At 42.8% G+C, this 23,495-nt stretch overlaps 2 protein-coding genes across 3 annotated transcripts in view; one reads left to right on the forward strand and one right to left on the reverse strand.

Moving 5' to 3' along the window:
* POC5 (POC5 centriolar protein) overlaps positions 1-3,428 on the forward strand; it is a 70,425-nt gene extending 66,997 nt beyond the window's left edge. For both annotated transcript variants that reach the window (XM_040341203.1, XM_040341212.1), the window contains exon 13: positions 2,525-3,428. In XM_040341203.1, coding sequence (XP_040197137.1) covers positions 2,525-2,668 — 144 coding nt within the window. In that variant the 3' untranslated portion in view covers positions 2,669-3,428. The remainder of the gene's footprint in view (positions 1-2,524) is intronic.
* A 4,709-nt stretch (positions 3,429-8,137) lies between these two features.
* ANKDD1B (ankyrin repeat and death domain containing 1B) overlaps positions 8,138-23,495 on the reverse strand; it is a 69,322-nt gene continuing 53,964 nt past the window's right edge. Inside the window, exons 12-15 of the mRNA XM_040341226.1 lie at positions 21,458-21,553; positions 13,998-14,190; positions 11,703-11,834; positions 8,138-8,555 (exon numbers count right to left, since the gene is read on the reverse strand). Of these exons, the coding sequence (XP_040197160.1) occupies positions 8,497-8,555; positions 11,703-11,834; positions 13,998-14,190; positions 21,458-21,553 (480 nt within the window). The 3' untranslated portion in view covers positions 8,138-8,496. The remainder of the gene's footprint in view (positions 8,556-11,702; positions 11,835-13,997; positions 14,191-21,457; positions 21,554-23,495) is intronic.

Genomic DNA, 23,495 nt, shown 5'->3' on the forward strand with positions numbered 1-23,495 from the left:
CACGTACACGAGATCGGATTTTCCGCAGACAAAGCGTAGGACTTTTGCCCGAAGGGCGTTGACCGTGAACTTGTCTTGCCTACAAACGGCAAATAATTTTCGGCCAACAAACACGAAACTACGTGGTTTTTCAGCTCTTTATCGCCACCCCTTAGGCAACTTCTGCTAATGTTGTGTTATGGTGAGCATTGCTTCCGAGCATGCGTGTTTGTACTTCGGAGTTTTGTCCGAAGGACTTGTGTACACAAGATCGGAAAATCCGACAACACACAGTTGTTGGTGGAAAATTTTAAAGCATGCTATCCCACAACATTTGCCCAATGGCGCATACAAACGGTATTGGTATCCGATTGTGTGTATGGGCCTTAAGTCTCTAGTAGTGTTTTTTTTTCCATCCCTTGTATCCAGAATAACTAATGCAGAACTCCAGAGGTTTTTTTTTTATCCTTTCTAATTTTGGGTATTTAAACAACAGTTACCTCTTCTGAGCTGTGTAAGGATCTGCATTTTTAGTTAAAGTGATTGTAAAGGATCCTTTGTCAGCAGGCCAGCGCTCCTGGTTCCTCCTTCCTTTGAGTACCACAAGCCCCCCCCCCCCCCCAGCTCAGGATTGAGCCTGCATGAGTACCCCCCCCCCCCCCCCTCCAGCAAGCGACTTGCTGGGGGCACTCATGCAGGCTCAATCCTGACCTGCACTGGCTCAGCCCCACCCCACCCCCTGCTCCCTCATTACCGGATTTGATTGACAGCAGCAGGTGCCAATTGACAATGTACGTAACCTTTAGCCTTTACAACCACTTTAAAATGTATACTTTCATGCTGAATTGTAGAACTTTCATTATACTTCTGATCTGCTGCAAATATGAGAGCTGTGGCTCTCATTCATAGGAGCACTAGTGTCATAATCTGCTCCCCTCATCTATTCACAGAATTCTCGAGATAGTGGTGATTGAGTATATATTTGCACTGCGATATGTGTGTGAACCTGCAGTTCTGACAGCACAGTAATAATAAATATTAGATATGAATTTGTCTATTTTTTTTTTTTTTTTTTTTTTACCACTTAAGACCCGGACCTTTAGGCAGCTAAAGGACCTGGCCAGTTTTTGGGATTCGGCACTGCGTCGCTTTAACTGACAATTGCGCGGTCGTGCGACGTGGCTCCCAAACAAAATTGGCGTCCTTTTTTTCCCTTTTGGTGGTATTTGATCACCTCTGCGGTTTTTATTTTTTGCGCTATTAACAAAAATAGAGCGACAATTTAAAAAAAAATGCAATATTTTTTACTACAATAAATATCCCCCAAAAATATATAAAAAATAAATACATTTTTGCTCAGTTTAGGCCGATACGTATTCTTCTACCTATTTTTGGCAAAAAATATCGCAATAAGCGTTTATCGATTGGTTTGCGAAAAATTTATAGTGTTTACAAGATAGGGGATAGTTTCATTGCATTTTTATTAATTATTTTTTTTTTTTTACTACTAATGGCGGCGATCAGCGTTTTTTTTTTTTTTTTCGTGGCTGCGACATTACGGCGGACACATCGGACAATTTTGACACATTTTTGGGACCATTGTCATTTTCACAGCAAATAATGCATTAAAAATGCATTGTTTACTGTGAAAATGACAATTGCAGTTTGGGAGTTAACCACTAGGGGGCGCCGAAGGGGTTAAGTGTGGCCTCATTTGTGTTTCTAACTGTAGGGGGGTGTGGCTGTAGGTGCGACGTCATTGATTGTGTTTCCCTATAAAAGGGAACACACGATCGATGCTGCCGCCAAAGTGAAGAACGGGGAAGCCGTGTTTACACACAGCTCTCCCCGTTCTTCAGCTCCGGGGACCGATCGCGGGTCTCCAGCGGCGATCGGGTCCCGCGGTCACGGAGCTTCGGACCGGGTCACGCCCGCGACCCATGGCTGGGCACTTAAAGAGGACGTACCTGTACGTGCTTGTGCCCAGCCGTGCCATTCTGCCAACGTATATGTGCAGGAGGTGGTCCTTAAGTGGTTAATAGAGGTTTTAATATATTTTGTGTCCTAATAAAGTACAGGTTTTCTTATACAAATATCAGTGGACACACTGGGGATTATTTACGAAAGGCAGATCCACTTTGCACTACAAGTGCAAAGTGCACTGAAAGTACACTTGGAAGTGCAGTCGCTGTAAATCTGAGGGGTAGATCTGAAATGAGGGGGAGCACTGCTGATTTTATCATCCAATCATGTGCAAGCTAAAATGCTGTTTTTTATTTTCCTTCCATGTCCCCCTCGGATCTACAGTGGCTGCACTTCCAAGTTCACTTGTAGTGCAAAGTGGATTTGCCTTTAGTAATATCCCCCAATATGTAATATGTTGGTGCTAATGAAATTATTGTGAATTGACTCTATTTGTTGGATTTTTTATGCATGTATAAGTGTTTTGGAAGTTTAAAACTGTCATTTTTGTTTGAGTCAGCTTGATCATGCCTCAAATGACTTTAATAGATACATTTTTAAGAATGTGTTTGTGTCTTTAAAGCAAACAATCGCTCAGGCCACGGCAGCAAAGTACCCCCGTTCAGCACTACAGAGTTCCAACTCCATGAGTGGCAGAGGGACCGGGCACAGTACACGAGTCTCCCACGTTCACGGCAGTGTCCATTCCATAAAAGTCGTCGAGTGATCTGCTTCAGCCCCAGCTCAGCGAGAGCGAGGAACGTCTCGGGGTGTATCTAGAAGTGTGGTATCCTTCTCACCAGGTGATGGCAGATTTCATTAGATGGATCAACCAATTCCTCAGTTTTATATATTCCTATCCCTGTCTTACTGCTTGCAGTGATAAAGAGTGCCTTAATGTTGTATAATATTTATCACCAATTCATTTTTATGTTTTCAAAATGATCTATTTGCCAAACTAAAAAGAACTGTGAACCTGTCAATATGCAGTTAAAGTGGCATTAAAACCAAAAACAAACCTTTATCGCATTGCGGCTTACCAATTCTTAGATGTGATGGCTGCATTAGTCTTTAGTCTTTTTTTTTTTTTTTTGAGGCATTCTTTCTTTTATTTTTCACCTGGCAACCCTGCCAGTAACTCTGTTGTTTTTCAAAAGAACAAGCTTATTTCCAGATGTATCCGTTTACATGGATCAGACAAACCATTTAACACTGACGGGTGCTTGCAATGATTGGCTTTTTTTATTTATGCAAGACCTTGATCATAAAAGGAGAAAAAAACATTTACTCTAACTGATTATAAAGTGTTGGTTAAAGTTCACCTTCAGCTTGTTACAGCATTTAAATCTGCTAGTACATCTAAGTGCAGGAGCGAACTTGAGTCGCACCGATTAGAATGATTCCTTTTTTAGTTTAAAGCGGAGCTCCGCTGAAAAAAATATATTAAAAGCCAGCAGCTACAAATACTGCAGCTGCTGACTTTTAATATTCGGACACTTACCTGTCCTGGAGTCCAGCGCCGTCCGCAGCAGAGGACGAATGATCGCTCGTCACTCTGCTGCAACCCCCCCCCCCCCCCGCCATCCTCAGTGAGGGGACCAGGAAGTGAAGCGCTCCGGCTTCACTGCCCGGTTCCCTACTGCGCATGCGCGAGTCGCGCTACGCCTGCCGATTTGGCTCCCGCTGTGTACTGGGAGCTGAGTGTTTCCAGAACACAAAGGGGGGGGGGGGGGGGAGGCGACGTCATGCCCACAGTCTGCCTGAGACTGTGTGGCCGGAAATGGGTGCAAATACCTGTCTTTAGACAGGTATCTGCACCCCCTCCCCCCTGAAAGGTGTCAAATGTGACACCGGAGGGGGGGAGGGTTCCGATCAGCGGGAGTTCCACTTTAGGGTGGAGCTCCGCTTTAATGAAGTGCGACTTGTCATGCAACTTTGAAATCTCAATTCACAGCAGTGTGAACCCGGGGCTAACACTGACCACCCCCCCCCCCCCCAGACTGACAATGCTGCTGTCCAAATGTGTCCGCTGTGCTCCATCCAGAATGGGGGCACTTTAATACAGGAGGTGTGTGTTACAGGCCAGATCACCAGGTGAAAACAAAAGGGAAAAAAGCCTAACAAAAAGAAAACGAATGCAGCCACCGCATCTAATGATTAGTAAGCTGCATTATATTACATTTCTGGTTTTATGCCCAACCTCATTGCTATTCATCATTGTATGTGATGCTGTTGAGATCTGGTTTGTCCCGGAAGTAGCGTCCCTAGGAGGTGGGAAATGGCAGCTTCTCCTGCTAAAGAGACGGCTCAGAGGTGACAAAAAAACATGTTCCTTTTATGTCAAATAAAATGTGGAGACAAGCCATGGCTGAATTTTATTTTAAATGCAGACATTTTAAAATACTGTTTTTTTATTACACCTTGTATTTTCATTGTTTTATAATAAAGAATATTTATATTTTTTGTGTCGTCTGTGATTCAATTTTTATGCATTTAAAAAAGTGATTCTGTTACCACTGCAGTTTAGGATCATTGAAATGGATTAGTTTGCAGACTGTTTACTTTACACCACTGCAGGTCAGTCCAGCGTCCCCGGCCAGGATATAGGTGCAGGTCTGGCTCATCCAGAGCCACCACAATAGCCATGCAACCAATGGGAAGGCTGCTCACTATATCACTGTAAGAAAACTTTTCTTTATGCAAAGAAGTCCGTACAGGATAAAAGCTTTGACACATTTCACACTGCACTCAGCACAAAGTTTGATCGTTTTTCAGCAATGATACAGTAAGCAGTCTTCCCTTTGATTTGAATGGATATACTTGAAACCGCGCTAATGTCAGACTGGTCACTCAAATTACCCTTCTTACCTGCCTTAGAAAACGCTCCAAGCTTTTTCATTGCCTCTGAGCAGGCTAGCAGTCATTCTGTCATATGCAAAATTCTTCACATCTACCAAACTCCTTATGTAATGCTTTATGTAGATTGCAGTGGAGGCAGGGCCGTCTTTAAGGCAGGGCAAAAGGGACAGCTGCCCTGGGCCCTGTCATTGTTGTGGGGCCCAAAGCAGCCGCCTTATACTTGCCAACTATCTCAGTTAAAATTTCCTAGTCCCTTGAAGTTTTAGTTCTGGGCTGTGTCCTGATATCTCAGTGTGAAGTGCTGCTACTAATGCTGCCCAGCTCTGCCCTATTGTTGTGTACAGATGACTCACCTGCAGACCCTGTGTTTACATGTAAATAACAGTCATTCATATGTAATTAACGGGAGTATTCATATGTAAATGGCTGAGGGCGACAGCATTCATATGTAAATAAAGGCGGCATTCATATGTATATCATGCCCCTCTGCAGTGAAGAGATGATGTTCTGTAACCTCTAGCAACCAATCAGTGAGCAGTATTACTGTACAGTAATCTCTAGCAACCAATCAACGAGAAGAAATCATGTGCTGTAACCTCTAGCAACCAGTCAGTGAGTGGCAATGATATGCTGTAACCTCTGGCAACCAATCGGAATCACTGCCTGATCTGATACAATAAACTGATTTTTAAGTCTAGCTGATATTTATTGTATGTCTCAGAGCAGGTGGAGAGCAAAATTGCATGGGCAGGGGCTCCCAGTACACAGCGGGGTCCAATCAATATTAGGCTGCATTCACACCTGAGCGTCGGTCGTTTTTTCCGGGGTTTTGTCGCGCGTATTCATGCTTATTTGCGCGTTTGCATACAGCGTTGTCCGACGTTTTTTATTTTAGCCAATAGGAAAAATTATCATCTTTTCATCACTTGTTGCTATGTTGGTAGATTTTTTTAATCTTCTGCATGGGCGACAAGTTCTATTGATTAAAGCGACGAAACGCCCGTAGCAAACGCCCGTTGTCGCGCAAGTCGCTTGAATCGAGCGTTTCCATTACTTTCTATGGGAAATGGAAACGCTCAAATACGCCCAAACCGCCCGATACTCGCGACAAAAAAGGATCCGGGACTTGTTTGAGTTTCAGGCGATCGTCGTTTCAGCGTTCAGATGTGAACAGTCTCCATAGAGACTAATGTAATTTCGACCCTCCGGCGTATTGTAGCGTCGCGCTTCAGGCGTTAAAATGGCTAGGTGTGAATGGAGCCTAAAAGACGGCCCTGAGTGGAGGTAGAGCAGAGCCTGAATATTTTTTTTTCCCTCAAACCGATCAGGTGGCATGCATGGACTACACTGAAGGATTAATGGATGGACTTGACAGTTTGGGGTTGCTTTACTAAAACTGGAGAGTGCAACATCTGGTGCATAGAAACCAATCCGCTTCCAGGTTTTATTGTTAAAGCTTAATTGAACAAGCTGAAATTAGAAGCTGATTGGCTACCATGCAGAGCTGCACCAGATTGATTGCTCCCATTAAATATTCATTTCCAAATGCCTGTGGGTAACGGTGCTACTGCCCCTTTTATATAAAGTGATTGCAAATAAAACGGTAAGCCTGGGTTCAAACTTGTGCGCTGCAGGATACCACATGTGATTCGCATTGCATTCCTGTGCACGTCACATGCAATGTCTTGTATCCGCCTGAAAAACGGACCGGCATATCCGAGCTGGCTGATCGTGTGAAAGGGGCCGATCGTGTGAAGTGAAATTTTTTAATAAACCTTCAATTGTGACAAATCCATTGCCAGGCTTCACTATGCCACCAATCCACCACTGTGTGCAGTGTCTGCCCACCTCCAGTTTTTGGCTGAAATTGGTCAAATGTGCTTTATTATGTATTGGTTGCAGATCCACCCTTTGACTGTTAAGCCTCGTACACACGATCGGATTTGCCGACGGGAATTGTGTGATGACAGGCTGTTGGCGGAAAATCCAACAGTTTGTACGCTCCATCGGATAATTGACGGATTTTCTGCAGACAAATGTGGGATAGCATGCGTTAAAATTTTCCGCCAACAATTGTGTGTTGGATTTTCCAAGCGTTCATCGGACAAAACTCCAAAGTACAAACACGCATGCTCGGAAGCAATGCTCAACATAACACAACATTAGCAGAAGTTGCCCAAATGGTGGCGCTAAAGAGCTGAAAAAACACATTTTTGTGTTTGTTGGCTGACAATTCTTTGCCGTTTGTATGCAAGACAAGTTCCTGGCCAACGCCCTTCGGACAAACGTCCTACGCTTTGTCCGATGAAAATCTGATTGTGTGTACAAGGCTTTAGTGCTCACTTCCCAGTGTACCTCCTTTTAGGAGACCGGATCAAGCTGCCTCCAATCACAGTATAGCTGAGTGATGGAATTTAAAAAAAAAGCACACATGGCCAGAAAACCATGGCAGGTAGATTACAGAGGGCAGCAGGCAGCCCAGCTGTGACACCAAACCTAGCCTTGTTTTGAGATCCTATTTATTTTTGTGGTTCACTTAAAGGGGTAGCGCCCCCCTACATTTTGATTTTACATTTCCGTAAATTGACCCCAAAAACAACTAGGATAAGCATTGTAAAATTTTCTAGAGTTACTGTAGGAGACGACGCCAGTGTCTGTTCAATGGCATAACTTTTAAAACTGCTGAATAACTGTACACTAATAATTACTACAACTGTATTTAGTTTTGAAGGATATTGCACATTTATATAAATTAGTATAAAATGCTTAAACACTACAGGTAAAAAAAAGAGAAATTATTTTACAACAGAATAAAAAAAAGATGGACAGAGAAGTAGATTATACACAATTTGAAGGTACCGATTTGTACAATGTAGACCTTTTTGAAATCTGATCACAGTAAAACAACCAGCACTGTCTTGCCCGTAGCAATATTGTAGACTCCAGCAACATGAAAGTGAGAAATATGTTTCTATGGGCAACAAATCCTGTTCTTACAATCACTCATATAGGAGGCCCATGTCATGATCGCCTTTATATTCGATTTGGTTGTATAAAGCCTCGTACACACGATCGGATTTTCCGACAGGAATTGTGTGATGACAGACTGTTGGCCTAAAATCCGACAGTTTGTACGCTCCATCAGACAATTGTTGTCAGACTTTCCACTGACAAATGTTGGATGGCAGGCTTATACATTTTCAGAATCAATGCTCCCCAAACACGGCATTAGCAGAAGGGGCCCAAAGGGTGGCGCTCAAGAGCTGAATTTCCACGTAGTACGTCACTACGTTTGTGTTTGTTGGCCAACAATTGTGTGTCGTTTGTATGCAAGACAAGTTCATGGCCAACGCTGTTCGGACAAAAGTCTGACACTTTGCGGAAAATCCAATTGCGTGTACGAGGCTTAAGTGTCATGAAAATAATCATATAGGGAATCGGGATTAGAACAAGTCCATTATGCTCTACAGATCAAATTGTTCATCTTTACTGGAAGCAATTGCTTCAACCATCGAACATATGCACCGATCACATATCTTTTACCTATTTGTTTTCCATCTTACACTAGTATAGTGCAGAGACCTCCTGACCAGCTTTTGAGCTCTACCATTGCATGTGGACTTGTATAACCTGCAGCAGGCAATGCACCTTCCTGGTTTAAATGTAATTTGCCTCATTCTCCATGTTTGTCCACTTTCATGAAATAATACATTTCTTAGGCCGTAGACCGTTACTGCTCTGAGCTCTGAAGGTTTCTGGGGGAAAAAATAAACATGAAAATATCAAGAGACATATTTCCTTACATTACCATTGTTAGTAACAGAAAAGTAAGTTGGCAAAAGAACCCCCCCCCCCAAAAAAAAACTGCTTCTGGCAAAGTCCTAACTAATTAAAACTACCAGGGTAATGGATCTATAGAGATCTGCAGTGCAAATGAAAGGAAACAAAAGGGAAGTTCAGAGTTTTCCTGGAAGTGAAAATGTATTTTTAGAAGAAATTAGACTCCTGAGAGCCGGTTGACACAGGGGCAACACAACTTCCAACACGACTTTGGGAGGCAACTTGGAAACGACTTGAGTATGAATCATCAGGCAACTTACAAGGCAACTTCAAGTTGCTTCCAGGACAGGAGGCTTTCCAGTGGCCAATCAAACAATGTACAGTATAAGATTTCCTATCATCTGTGCCCAGTCTTGCCAAACCGAGTTAATCCAGCTCTGAGCAATCATCTTTTATTGTTCAGTGAAATACAAAAGATTTCCAGATAAAAACCAAAGTCTTGCTTCTGAAAAAAAATGCACAATTCACATCCCCTCCCCTGTGTTTCGATTAAATGTTTTCAAAATATGGGGTGAGTCACAGTTCAGTGCCATGAGAAAATGCAACAGCCATCAGAATATACATAGAGCTGAAGGAAAAGAGGGGAGGGGGATGTGAATTGAGCACTTTTTACAGAAGCTGTGTATGTCTGCAAGCAGTGCACAAGATATGTAAATAACCTGTCACTCAAGCAAGGACTTTGGTTTTTATCTGGAAGTCTGTTTTAGTTCCCTGAACAATAAAAAGAGGATTGCTCAGCGCTGGATTAACTCTGTGTGGCAAGACTGGGCACAGATGATAGGAAATCTTATTATCTACATTGTGACATAAAAAAAAAATTGGGGGTTTACATCCACTTTAACAAATCTCATACCCTGGAAAGATGATCATTGTAGTAACCTCCTAAAATGTACAAGGGATCATATATATTTATGTAAAAGTGATATATTTATGGTGTGTATCATCATTTTAATATAATTTATCCTGGTGTAGCTGTGGGCAGCAGGGTTTGCTATTCAGTCGAAAACACTTTTCCTAGACCACAAACGCAAGGCTTTCTATGACGCAGCGGTCTCAAACTGATGGCCCTCCAGCTGTTTCAAAACTACAAGTCCCATCATGCCTATGCTATGCCTGTGAGAGTCATGCTTGTAACACAGTCTTGCAGTGCCTCATGGGACTTGTCGTTTTGCAACAGCTAGAGGGCCACCAGTTTGAGACCCCTGCTCTAAAGGCATGTACACACTATAAGAAAACTGGGCGAACATTTTCATCCGAGGAAGGATCGTACGAATTTCTGATAGACTTTCAACAGCCGATTCCAACTTTCTGAACAAAAGTTTCCAAATGGGACAAACTACAAACATTTTCTTGTTTGGAAACGGAACAAACTATTTTCGTTTAATGTGTATAGTTTTCGTACGATTTCCCTACAAGAAAAATCAGAAAAGAAAGTTTGTGCATGATCAGAATCAATAAACAACAAAAAAAAAAAAGCCTTTTTGTTGTACAAAAACTTCCGTACATTATTTCCTTCCTCGGTTCTGACTTTGCCGTGATACAAATGAGGAAAATCAGACGATCGTTCACCCAATTTTCTTATAGTGTGTACCCCACTTAAGGCTTTTCTACGCCAAATTGGAGTTTTGTTTTTGCTCTGTATCATGGCTCTCATCAAGTATGAGTGTAATCCACCCAATGCCACATGATCCACCCATTTTATTTAAATTTAGGTGGATCTATTTCCTAAGAAAAGAATGGGGACAGGGGGAAGTGGGTGGAATTTGGTGGACCAAAGTGGAAGTACTGCCCCATTCAGAAGTTGATCAGAGTGCAACCTGCAGTGACACATGCTGGGTGTTCTATAGCTACCTACTCATTGTTCAGACCTGCCATCTTAGCACCTTGCAAGAGATGTTTTTTTTAGCATCAAAGGCCCAGATTCACAAAGCACTTACGCTGACGTATAACAAGTTACGCCGACGTAAGTGCAAATGTGCGCCGTCGTATCTGTGCGCCAGACCCAGAAACAGATATGCGCCTAAAAACAGGCTACACCCCGCCGACGTATCTTGCTTACGCCGGCGTAGGGTGGACGTACATTTAGGCTGGGAGCATGGTGCCGCTCCCATTGATTAGCCATTCAAACATGCAAATGAGGGAAATACAGCGATTCACAAACCTGTGTGTGCCCGACGCAGGCTACGTGAGGTGCGCGTAAGTTGTACGTCCGGTGTAAAGTTATTTCCCATAAAGGAGGTGCAACCCAGCAGCAGACATGCAAAGGTCTGCACCAGGGAACACAAGCCGGCGTATTTTACGTTGGACGTGTGTCTGGCTGGGCGTAGGTTACGTTCACGCCGTACGCAGTGATCCGGCGTAGTTTAGGCAGTTGTTCCGACGTGGTTGTGAGCAGGCGCAGGGGGATGCGTCCACGGCGCATGCGCAGTTCGTGATACGTATCTTTCTGGCGTTCGGCCCATCATTTGCATGGGGTCACGCCTCATTTGCATGGGTCACGCCCACTTCCACCAAGCCGGCCTGCGCCCTCGAAACCTACGCCACGCTGATGCAGCGTTGGGAGCAATAGCTTGCTGAATGCAATGCTTGCCTCTCCGCGCTACGTTGGCGCGGCGTTTGCGCTACAGCGGCGTAATGTCTGCCCACACTCTGTGAATCTGGGCCAAAGTCTTTAGCAGCTCTGATATGTCATGTGACCAAATGCTGAGTGGCATAAAGTAAGTCAATGCTGGAAGAATGCAATACTCTAAAATGTTTTTTGTTTATTTGTTTTATAGCCTGGCCCATCCTCCTATTGTCCCATCACTATGGCAGATGGCTTTACTGACCAACGTGGGAGGGGTGAGCCAGCCTTTGACACTACCAGGAAGTGTTAAAGCTTGCAGGTTAGAGGGCCCCAGGTTTCGGGATCCCATAGTGCTCTAATAGAAAGGTGGAGTTAGGTGTAGAGTGACATCTCTATGATTCGGCCATTTGTATTTTTTTAAAGGATAGTGAAACATCATTAAAGTATAACTATTACTAGGTAGATATAGTAGGAATATGGAAATCTCTATATTTACCAGCCATTTGTTGATGTCCCATTCGAACCAGATCTTCGTATAAAGCCTTAATTGGATTTTCTTTTTTCAGCAAAATTCCATGTAACCAGATGAGAAACATCCTGTTTCCATGTTCCTTGTAACTTGCTTTACCTTAGGATGAAGATAACATTACATTTCTTCACTGTGATCAAGTGGATCAGTTATTTTTAAAGTTGAATCAGTATTTTCAAATTTCTGTAACATTTGTTTCCACCTGTGAACCCAATGGGAGGATTTTCCCTCACTTCCTGTCCATAATATGACGCCCGTAAAAGAAATATGGAAGAGATGAGGTCACTTAAGGCCCGTACACACAATCCAATTTATTGGCCATAATTGTCTGATGGACGTGCTCCATCAGACAATTGTTGGCTGAATTAACGACAACAAATGTTGGCTGTTCCTGCTCACCAACTGTTTGGCAATAAATCTGTTATGTCGGTTTATCCGATCGTGTGTATACAAGTCCGTCCAACCAAAATCCAAAGTACAGACACGCATGCTCGGAACCAATGCTAAACATCAGACAACAAAAGCAGAAGTTGCCCGAAGGGTGGTGGTAAAGAACTGAAAAACCACATGATTTGGTGAATGTTGGCTGAAAATGTTGGGCCGTGTGTATGCAGAACAAGTTCTCGCTCAACGCCCTTTGGACCAACATCCACGGAAATGTCTGATGGAAGACCGATCATGTGTATGAGGATTTAGACAGGACAGCACTAAGTAAAAATACATTGTAATCCTCCCCAACTCTACCAAGGTTTCAATTTTAAAGAAGCAGTGACAAATATATATATATATATATGTATATATATTTTTATGAATAATAAATATTATTTACAATACCAGTTACCAGTTGAAAGAAGTTTAAATTAACAAAACTAAGCTTCAGCCATGTTTTTTATTCCCTTTGATAAGCAGTTGTCACCAGAGCAGTAATACCTAGACCAGGGGTGCTCAACCTTTTGAAGAGCGAGGGCCACTTAAGTGATCTATGGGGTTTTACTACCCCCTAAACCACACATGTTAATGACCCCTTACTGTCCTGAGCCCCCTATAAGCCTGCTTTCATACTGATGCACAGTCTGTATTGCACCTGCAACTTTCTTGTAGGTTAGCGGCGCTTTGCCATAGACTTCTACTACATCTTGCAAGTGTGGTACACTTTCTGAAAGTGCACCAAAATGCCTGTATTCAGACCCGCAGGATATAATAGAAGTCTATAGCTTAGTGCAGCTAATCCGCAGGAATGCCTCAGGTGCACTATGCTGCACCTGTGGATCGGTGTGAAAGCAGCCTAAGGCCCCGTACACATGACCGAGTTTCTCGGCAGAATTCAGCCAGAAACTCGATTGGAGCTGAATTCTGCCGAGAAACCCGGCCGTGTGTACACTTTCGGCCGAGGAAGCCGACGAGTTCCTCGTCGAGCCAAATAGAGAACATGTTCTCTATTTCCTCGTTCAATGAGGAAAGTTGGCTCGCCGAGATCCTCGGCGGCTTCACACAGAACTCGACGAGCAAAACGATGAGTTTTGCCCGTCGAGTTCCTCGGACGTGTGTACAGGGCCTCAGAACCCTTTCTTAAAAGTGCTAATATGCCCATTGCAAAACTATGTGATGTTTACTAAACTGACCTTTTTCTCTTCTAGCTTCTTCTGCCATCACTAGGCTGCTAGGAAGGTCCCAGGGGAAGTGCACTTGGCATCACTCCACCTGGGACAGGAGTCGGCGCTACAGAAGAAGGATTGGCTTTTGCGGCTTCTGCTTCATTCTCAGCTGCTGTCTTCCTCCACTGCCAGTGCCAGCTCCATGCTGATGCTGTGTAATGGTGGATTGGCAGCCCGTGATCTGGGCTTGCCACCCCACCATCCCAGAGAATGAGGTTGCACATCAAAGAGCTCTACGGGCCACGTGTTGAGCACCCCTGATCTAGACAGTGCTAGTAACCTGACAGAGGCTTTATTGAAATGAAGTGTCCTCTTGCAGTCTGCGTCCTCACTTAAGACATTTCTCATTACTTCCTGTCAAAACAGGAAGTGAGGGAAAATCTACCCCAACAGGAACAGCGACCACAACAAAAATCTGGCATAGGTTCTCATTTCCTTCCTCACTCTGTCCATAGCTTAAAGGGAAGCTAGGCCAATTAACATACAGAAAGTATTAACATTATTTTTAAATATTACTAACAACCTCTACCAATTCAGTAAAGCCTGGTTTTATTTCATGGTTGACCTCCTGTCCTGGTGACTTATCTGGGTCAGGGTCCATCTTTACCTGTCCACTGTGTCTCAATGGCTTTAATTTGTGGCTCTGTGAACTTCCACTGCAGCGCCAGTTTCTTCCATTCATCAGGCTTCAGCTGCTCATATGCTACACTCCAAAGAGCTGAGCGGAGCGGGCCGGTTTGTGAGGAGTGGTCTTGTTTGAATGTCATAAACTGCTCAGAGTTAGTATCTTCTATAAGCTCCTGCGAGGGGGAAAACAGAGCAAAAAACAAATAAGAGGACAAATCAAAAAGCATGTTAATAAATTTATCAGGAATTTTCTGAGCTCAGCATGTTGGGCATCCTACCGTACCCTTCACCACTGATAGGAAAGTGTAGCAATGCTTATACAGAAGAGGGAAACATGGGGTGTCAAACAAATGCACATCACCAGGTAGATATAAAATACACAATTGAATGCAGCTTTGTATTTAATAATACAACATTACGTTTATAATATTATGCAACAAAATACAGGAAATCCCCCCAAAACTTTAAATGAGGTGAATGTGGTTACCCAACATTTGACAGAGTAAATGCAGTCTCAAAATGTATTAAAATTGTCATGCAAACATAAACAACATGAATCATAGCCAAGCCATTGGAATGATACATACAGTAAAAATATCATTACACGTATTGTGGTACAAAAATGTATCTTGTAAAGTACACATGCTTGAGAAGTACCCAACGCGTTTTGCAAGACCATGCTCACTTCATGCATGTGTAGTACATCTATAGGGGGTATAATGAACCAAATAAGTATCAACACAGAGTTGGTATCATGACAATTAGTCAAGAGGGTCCAAAATGCATGGCCCTATACTCACCAAAGGCTGGATCAGACTTTATCATATTATTACAATTATATTATTACTAGATAATGGGAGATCTTTGGTGACACACACCCCCATCCCGGCCATATCTGTCCCCCATTGGTGCTCTGTTGGGTTGTTTTTTCCTCTGCCTCCGGAACCGGATGCTCATTACTGCCACCTCTGGGTATTCAGTATTTGGTAGCCTGATCCAGCCTTTGGTGAGTATAAGGCCATACGTTTTGGACCCTCTTGACTGTCACAATACCATCTCTATGTTGATACTTATTTGGTTCATTATACCCCCTACAGATATACTACAAACGCATCTACCCATGATGAAGCGAGCATGGTCTTGCGAAATGCGTTGGGTTACTTCTCATGCCTTTGTACTTTGAAATTGAAATTTTCTACCATGATACGTGTAATTACATTTTTTACTGCATGTATCATTTCAGTGGCTTGGCTATGATTCATGTTGTTTATGTTTGCATGACAATTTTTATACATTTTGAGACTGCATTTACTCTGTCAATTGTTGGTTAACCGCATTCACCTTATTTAAAGTACCGGGGCGATTTCCTGTATTTTGTTGCATATATTGGGATGGAGGTGGTTTGCGGTTGACATCAGACCTTTTCCTTTTTGTAAGTTTATATTATATTTATTTTCTCTTTCTTATCATTTTTTGTTTTTAACCACGTTACCTCCTTAAGGTTTTACCCCCTTTGTGACCAGGAATTTTTCCGTTATTCAGCTGTGTGTTTTTTCACACACATAGAGCTTTCATTGGGTGGTATTTGATCACCACTTTTTTATTTTTTATTATATAAATGAAAAAACAATATGTTCTACTTCCTATAACAAAACAAATCCAATAGAAAAATCATAAATTTAGGCCAAATTGTAGAATTAAAGAATACAGTAGAGCCATCTGTCCCCTGCTAGATGGACCATCTACATACTCCAAATGGATCTACATACTCCTCCATGTATCAAATGAGGCTTGTCACTTCACTGGGTATACACTTAACATTTGAAGGTTAAAATGTTAAGTGTATACCCAGTGAAGTGACAAGCCTCATTTGATACATGGAGATTAATCATCCTACACAAGTTGCACCTGTTTATCTGCAGCTGTCTCTCCTCTACAGAAGTTCAAAGCACAACATTACACAGCAACTGTCAGCTCCAAAAAGCAGTGGGTGGGGATCTGATGTCACACACTGCACAACATAGTGCAGGAAACTGAGTGTAATCTGAGATATGAGTGGTGGGGAAAGGACACACCCCCTCTACACAGCCTTGTAGGGAAACACAGCTGAGGCTGGGGGGGAGGATAGCCTGGTGCCAGCATAGAGTCATAAGTGACTCGTGCAGATACTTGAGTAATGAGAGAGCAGACAGAAATCACACTAGGTGCTTTGGATTGAGGCAAGTACACACTATAGAAGGATATGCTTTGTATATTTTTTTACTTCAGGGGTTTACAACTGCTTTAATCCTACAGTGTAGATTATATACTAGTTGTACCCTTTGAACCCCTGGAAAGTGCAAAAAACATAAAAAGCACAACACTAGCTGATAACTATTTGGGGAAATCTGTAGTGGAGAAGGATCTGGGGGTTTTGGTAGATCATAAGCTCAATAATGGCATGCAATGCCAAGCTGCAGTTTCCAAAGCGAGCAAAGTCCTTTCTTGTATTAGAGAGGTATGGACTCCAGAGAGAGAGAGATGTCATTTTGCCCCTGTACAAATCATTAGCAAGACCTCATCTGGAATATGCAGTTCAGTTTTGGGCACCAGTTCTCAAAAAGGATATTGGGGAACTGGAGGAGTGCAGAGAAGGGCAACCAAACTGATAAGAGGCATGGAGGAGCTCAGCTATGAGGAAAGATTGGAAGAACTGAATTTATTCTCTCTTGAGAAGAGGAGATTAAGGGGGGATATGATCAATATGTAAAACTATATAAGGGGTCCATATAGTGAACTTGGTGTTGAGTTATTCACTTTACGGTCAACACAAAAGACAAGGGGGCACTCTACGTCTAGAGGAAAAAAGATTTAGGCACGGATTCACAAAGACTTACGCCGACGTATCTACTGATACGACGTCGTAAGTCCAAATGAGCGCCGTCGTATCTATGCGCTGATTCTTTAAATGAGATACGCCTGAATTTTGCCAAGATACGACCGACGTAAGTCTCCTACGCCGTCGTATCTTGGGTGCATATTTACGCTGGCCGCTAGGGGCGCTTCCGTTGATTTACGTGTCGAATATGTAAATGAGCAAGATACGCCGATTCACGTACTTGCGCCCGTCGCTGTAATCTACGTCGTTTACGTAAGGCGTTTTTCCAGCGTAAAGTTAAACCACCAAAAAGCTGGTCTAAGTAGTTTAGGGTATGGACGTCGGAACTGCTGTCGGATTTTACGTCGTTTACGTAAGTCGTACGTGAATGGGGCTGGGCGTAGAAAGAACTTAGTTCACGTCGAAAGCATTGAGCCGACGAATCTTAGGAAGTATTTGCGACGTGATTCTGAGTATGCGTGCGCATGCGCCGTTCGTTCGGCCATGCATTTACATGGGGTCATGCTTCATTATAATACTACATGCCCACTGCCTTGCTACTTTGAATTAGGCGGGCTTACGCCGGCCATTTTACGTTACGCCGGCGCAAGAAAGGGAACAAGTGCTTTGTAAATACAGTACAAACCTCTCTATGTTCCGTCGGCGTAGCGCATATCAGATGCGCTACGCCGCTCTAAAGATACGCCGATCTCTCTGAATCTGGCCCTTAATCTCCAAATACGGAAAGGTTTTTTCACAGTAAGAGCTGTGAAAATGTGGAACAGACTCCCTCCAGAGGTGGTTCTGGCCTGGATTCTTTCCTAAATGTACATAATATAACTGAGTACTAACATTTATATGTAAAGTTGACCCAGGGAAAGGAAGGATTTTTTTTTCCCCTACTGTAGCAAATTGGATCATGCTCTGCTGTTGAATTTTTTTGCCTTCCTCTGGATCAACTGTGGGTATAGAATTGTGTATATGGGATTGTACGATTTTTTTTTGTATGGTTGAACTGGATGGACTTGTGGCTTTTTTCAACCTAACTATGTAACTATGTAAAGCAAAAAACAAATTAATGTGTAAATACGAGCTCGTAGAATGTAAATAATTTTGACTTATAGGAGCAATACATCATACTCACCTAAATAGCTGCAGCACCAATCACAGCTACAGCTGTCCCCTGATAGCTCTACAGTAAGAACTGAACAATCAAAAACCACTAATCGCTCAGTTTTCAGTCTCAGTTCTCAGTCTGCAGAGAGCTAATGACTGTCAGTCATCGGCTCTCTGCTCTGCCCCTCCACTGGAGCACCGGGCTTGGGAGGGGGTGGGATACGGTTGCCACTTCATCCCTTTAAACCTGAACACACATAAATTACACAGGTTCTGAGGCTAATTTAATGCAGATAAGGCACCAAGTGAGTTTATTTTTTTTATTTTTTTTTTAAAAGCCCATGGCGTGTGAAACACACCCAAAAACTCCACCTGGTGCCAAAAAAAATGTGCACACACATAAAGAGTGAAACACAAAAACGTGCAACGGGTGTTACACTTGTCCTCCACAAGGAAGGACCTAACTCTAATCCCCCGGGGACTGAGGTACTTCACATGGTCCATCTGGCCAAAACCAGACGGGCCCCATTCTTTGGAGGGTCTGCCGAAGTACTAGAAGGGATATTTTTTTACTTCAGGGGTTTACAACTGCTTTAATCCTACAGTGTAGATTATATACTAGTTGTACCCTTTGAACCCCTGGAAAGTGCAAAAAACATAAAAAGCACAACACTAGCTGATAACTATTTGGGGAAATCTGTAGTGGAGAAGGATCTGGGGGTTTTGGTAGATCATAAGCTCAATAATGGCATGCAATGCCAAGCTGCAGTTTCCAAAGCGAGCAAAGTCCTTTCTTGTATTAGAGAGGTATGGACTCCAGAGAGAGAGAGATGTCATTTTGCCCCTGTACAAATCATTAGCAAGACCTCATCTGGAATATGCAGTTCAGTTTTGGGCACCAGTTCTTAAAAAGGATATTGGGGAACTGGAGGAGTGCAGAGAAGGGCAACCAAACTGATAAGAGGCATGGAGGAGCTCAGCTATGAGGAAAGATTGGAAGAACTGAATTTATTCTCTCTTGAGAAGAGGAGATTAAGGGGGGATATGATCAATATGTAAAACTATATAAGGGGTCCATATAGTGAACTTGGTGTTGAGTTATTCACTTTACGGTCAACACAAAAGACAAGGGGGCACTCTACGTCTAGAGGAAAAAAGATTTAGGCACGGATTCACAAAGACTTACGCCGACGTATCTACTGATACGACGTCGTAAGTCCAAATGAGCGCCGTCGTATCTATGCGCTGATTCTTTAAATGAGATACGCCTGAATTTTGCCAAGATACGACCGACGTAAGTCTCCTACGCCGTCGTATCTTGGGTGCATATTTACGCTGGCCGCTAGGGGCGCTTCCGTTGATTTACGTGTCGAATATGTAAATGAGCAAGATACGCCGATTCACGTACTTGCGCCCGTCGCTGTAATCTACGTCGTTTACGTAAGGCGTTTTTCCAGCGTAAAGTTAAACCACCAAAAAGCTGGTCTAAGTAGTTTAGGGTATGGACGTCGGAACTGCTGTCGGATTTTACGTCGTTTACGTAAGTCGTACGTGAATGGGGCTGGGCGTAGAAAGAACTTAGTTCACGTCGAAAGCATTGAGCCGACGAATCTTAGGAAGTATTTGCGACGTGATTCTGAGTATGCGTGCGCATGCGCCGTTCGTTCGGCCATGCATTTACATGGGGTCATGCTTCATTATAATACTACATGCCCACTGCCTTGCTACTTTGAATTAGGCGGGCTTACGCCGGCCATTTTACGTTACGCCGGCGCAAGAAAGGGAACAAGTGCTTTGTAAATACAGTACAAACCTCTCTATGTTCCGTCGGCGTAGCGCATATCAGATGCGCTACGCCGCTCTAAAGATACGCCGATCTCTCTGAATCTGGCCCTTAATCTCCAAATACGGAAAGGTTTTTTCACAGTAAGAGCTGTGAAAATGTGGAACAGACTCCCTCCAGAGGTGGTTCTGGCCTGGATTCTTTCCTAAATGTACATAATATAACTGAGTACTAATATTTATATGTAAAGTTGACCCAGGGAAAGGAAGGATTTTTTTTTCCCCTACTGTAGCAAATTGGATCATGCTCTGCTGTTGAATTTTTTTGCCTTCCTCTGGATCAACTGTGGGTATAGAATTGTGTATATGGGATTGTACGATTTTTTTTTGTATGGTTGAACTGGATGGACTTGTGGCTTTTTTCAACCTAACTATGTAACTATGTAAAGCAAAAAACAAATTAATGTGTAAATACGAGCTCGTAGAATGTAAATAATTTTGACTTATAGGAGCAATACATCATACTCACCTAAATAGCTGCAGCACCAATCACAGCTACAGCTGTCCCCTGATAGCTCTACAGTAAGAACTGAACAATCAAAAACCACTAATCGCTCAGTTTTCAGTCTCAGTTCTCAGTCTGCAGAGAGCTAATGACTGTCAGTCATCGGCTCTCTGCTCTGCCCCTCCACTGGAGCACCGGGCTTGGGAGGGGGTGGGATACGGTTGCCACTTCATCCCTTTAAACCTAAACACACATAAATTACACAGGTTCTGAGGCTAATTTAATGCAGATAAGCCACCAAGTGAGTTTATTTTTTTTATTTTTTTTTTAAAAGCCCATGGCGTGTGAAACACACCCAAAAACTCCACCTGGTGCCAAAAAAAATGTGCACACACATAAAGAGTGAAACACAAAAACGTGCAACGGGTGTTACACTTGTCCTCCACAAGGAAGGACCTAACTCTAATCCCCCGGGGACTGAGGTACTTCACATGGTCCATCTGGCCAAAACCAGACGGGCCCCATTCTTTGGAGGGTCTGCCGAAGTACTAGAAGGGAGACCCCATGAGAGCAGGCGAACTAGGCCAGAAGGCCATGTCCACCCACTCCCAAGACGTTCAGGGCAGGCCCGAGGACCTACACCCTACTGATCACACTGTGACAAAACCTGAACATCAAACAAAAAAATACAAAAAAGTGACAAACATAAGGATAAATAAAAAGAAAGTGGGGGAGAAGGAAGATGAGGGAGAGTGAAAAGTGACCATCGTGCAATACGATGGCCGGCCCTCCGAGTAAGTTTAATTACCACCTTAATCAGCCTCAGAACCTGTGTATTTAATATGTGTTTGGTTTTAAAGGGATGAGGTTGCAACCCTAGGGTGGGAGCAGCTTGGTGAGAGTCAGCTGCCGGCAGGCATCTGAGTGGGTCCCAACTGCTAAGTTGGGATCTTTCTAGAGCCTGGACCAGCTAAGTGACGTCAGCCAATGGCAGGCTTCAGCCCACTGTAGGCTCAAATGGGGCCACAGGTGTGCAGAATGAGGTGCACTCCTGTGATCTATAGGAGAAGTAGGCCCAAAATAGCTTTGGTCATACTTTTCCTTTAAGTATATTTTATTTTACCATCAATACACATACTACTACTCTGTACCATAGTATTATAGATTTTTTAGTTCTTACCTCTTTCCATGTGTAGTATCTTTCTGCTTTAATGATCATATCAACAATCAGGAAGTGATTGCTTCTTGCTGATACACCTAGTGCTGTTTTACCTTGCTGCCAAATTGAAAATAAAAATTTAGTCACTAAGGATAAAAACAATTGCAAAAAATAACGAATTGAGGAATTCTGACATATCACCAACAATTAAACTTTTTGGATTTATTTATTACATGTGTTTATTTATCATATACAATTTATGCAGCAGTTTACATTCACATCAGTCTCTACCCTCAAGGAGCTTACAATCTTAGGCCCTTATCTGACATTTATACATACTAGGGCCAATTTAGACAGGAGACAATAAATCTACCAGCATGTCTTTGGCGTGTGGGAGGACACCCCTGCAAGCACGGGGAGAAAATGCAAACTTCATGTAAGCATTGTCCTAGGAGGCTGTGATCCAAGGGCAGCAAGACAGAAGTGCTAACCACATGCCACTATGACCTCTCTAAATGCATATGCTATGAAGTAATTCATCCTCTGAGAACACAATAAAGACTCAGGTTTCAGTCACTTTATAACAGCTTAGAAACACCATAGGGCTGATTTACGAAAGGCAAAGCCCCTTTGCACTACAGGTGCCCTTGGAAGTGCAGTCGCTGTAAATCTGAGGGGAAGATCTGAAATTAGGGGATGCTCTGCTGATTTTATCATCCAATCATGTGCAAGCAAAAATGCTGTTTTTTATTTTCCTTGCATGTCCCCCTTGGATCTACAGTGACTGCACTTTCAGTGCACTTGTAGTGCAAAGTGGATTTGCATTTATTCGTAAATAACCCCCCATATGTATTTAAATAAGAGGGCTGTCAGGTTGCCTAGTCCCTGCTGCCATAGAAGATAAAGGGCAAATGAACTTTGTTGTGAAGATGTATTTCTCCACAGTGTCTATAGCTGCAGAGGTGAATGAAGGCTTGTTTTAAAGTCATTTCACTGCTTGGTCAGAATATGTCAACACGTTTTTGTATATAGTGTGGGCACAGGATAACTTAAACCACTTGCTTCAAGGCTTTTTATAAATGGTGTGCACATCAAGTGGTTATAACAAGCTTACAGCTTGTACAGCCACCCAATAACTTTTACAGTCATTGGCGTGTGCAGGGGGTGTGCCAGATATGCCTGGGCACACCCTAATCACCCTATGCGGCACAGATTCCCACCTGCTATTTAACTGCTATTATTAAAAAATAATACAAAATACCAATAAAATTTTAAAAAATAATAAAAATAAAAAAACTACTCATGCCAATCTCTCCCCTACTGACACCATCCACTACCCTACTACATTTTAAAATGTTGACATTTATTTAGTGTGTGTATACATATATATATATATATATATATATATATATATACACACACACCGTATATGCATGTGTGTTTGAGTTTTGGGGTGCATACCCTTATGCAATAGGCTGCACAGACCTATGTTTACAGTACTCAGAAGGGGATGCCATCTCCCCCACCACCCACACTTTCCCCACCACCCATGGTTGTTTTCAGGCTCTCTTATTCCAGGGAGACCATGACCATGGTAACTCACTTCAGGATGTCAAGTGTGAGGAGCATTTGTTCCCCATTCTGATCTGCAACAAATGAACCAGGAAGCGAAACGACAAGCACAAGCATCGAAACCTGATGGAAAACGCCACACATTCCCTATTGTATGGCCATCACAGGGCTCCAGTCAGCCCAGAACATTTTGTCTGCTGTTTAAATGCAGTTTGCTAAAACATCTCTTTTTCATTCTCAATAAATGTGTTTAAATGTATAAACTTATGTAAGACCCAGTATAATAATTTAGAAGTTTGCAGATTCATTGTAATACCATAAGCGAAAATACAAAAACACGCAGAAAAACATGGTTTCGGGCTTTTTAGGTTGTTAAAATTACGCATTAATGAGGACTGTCCACGTCATAAACGTTTCACCTGAGCTATTATTGGAAATAAGCAAAACAGCATAGAACAGCTATCACCTAATGCACATGGTAAAACAT

This window comes from Rana temporaria, chromosome 1 (genome assembly GCF_905171775.1).
Source record: "Rana temporaria chromosome 1, aRanTem1.1, whole genome shotgun sequence".
Lineage (NCBI taxonomy): Eukaryota > Metazoa > Chordata > Amphibia > Anura > Ranidae > Rana > Rana temporaria.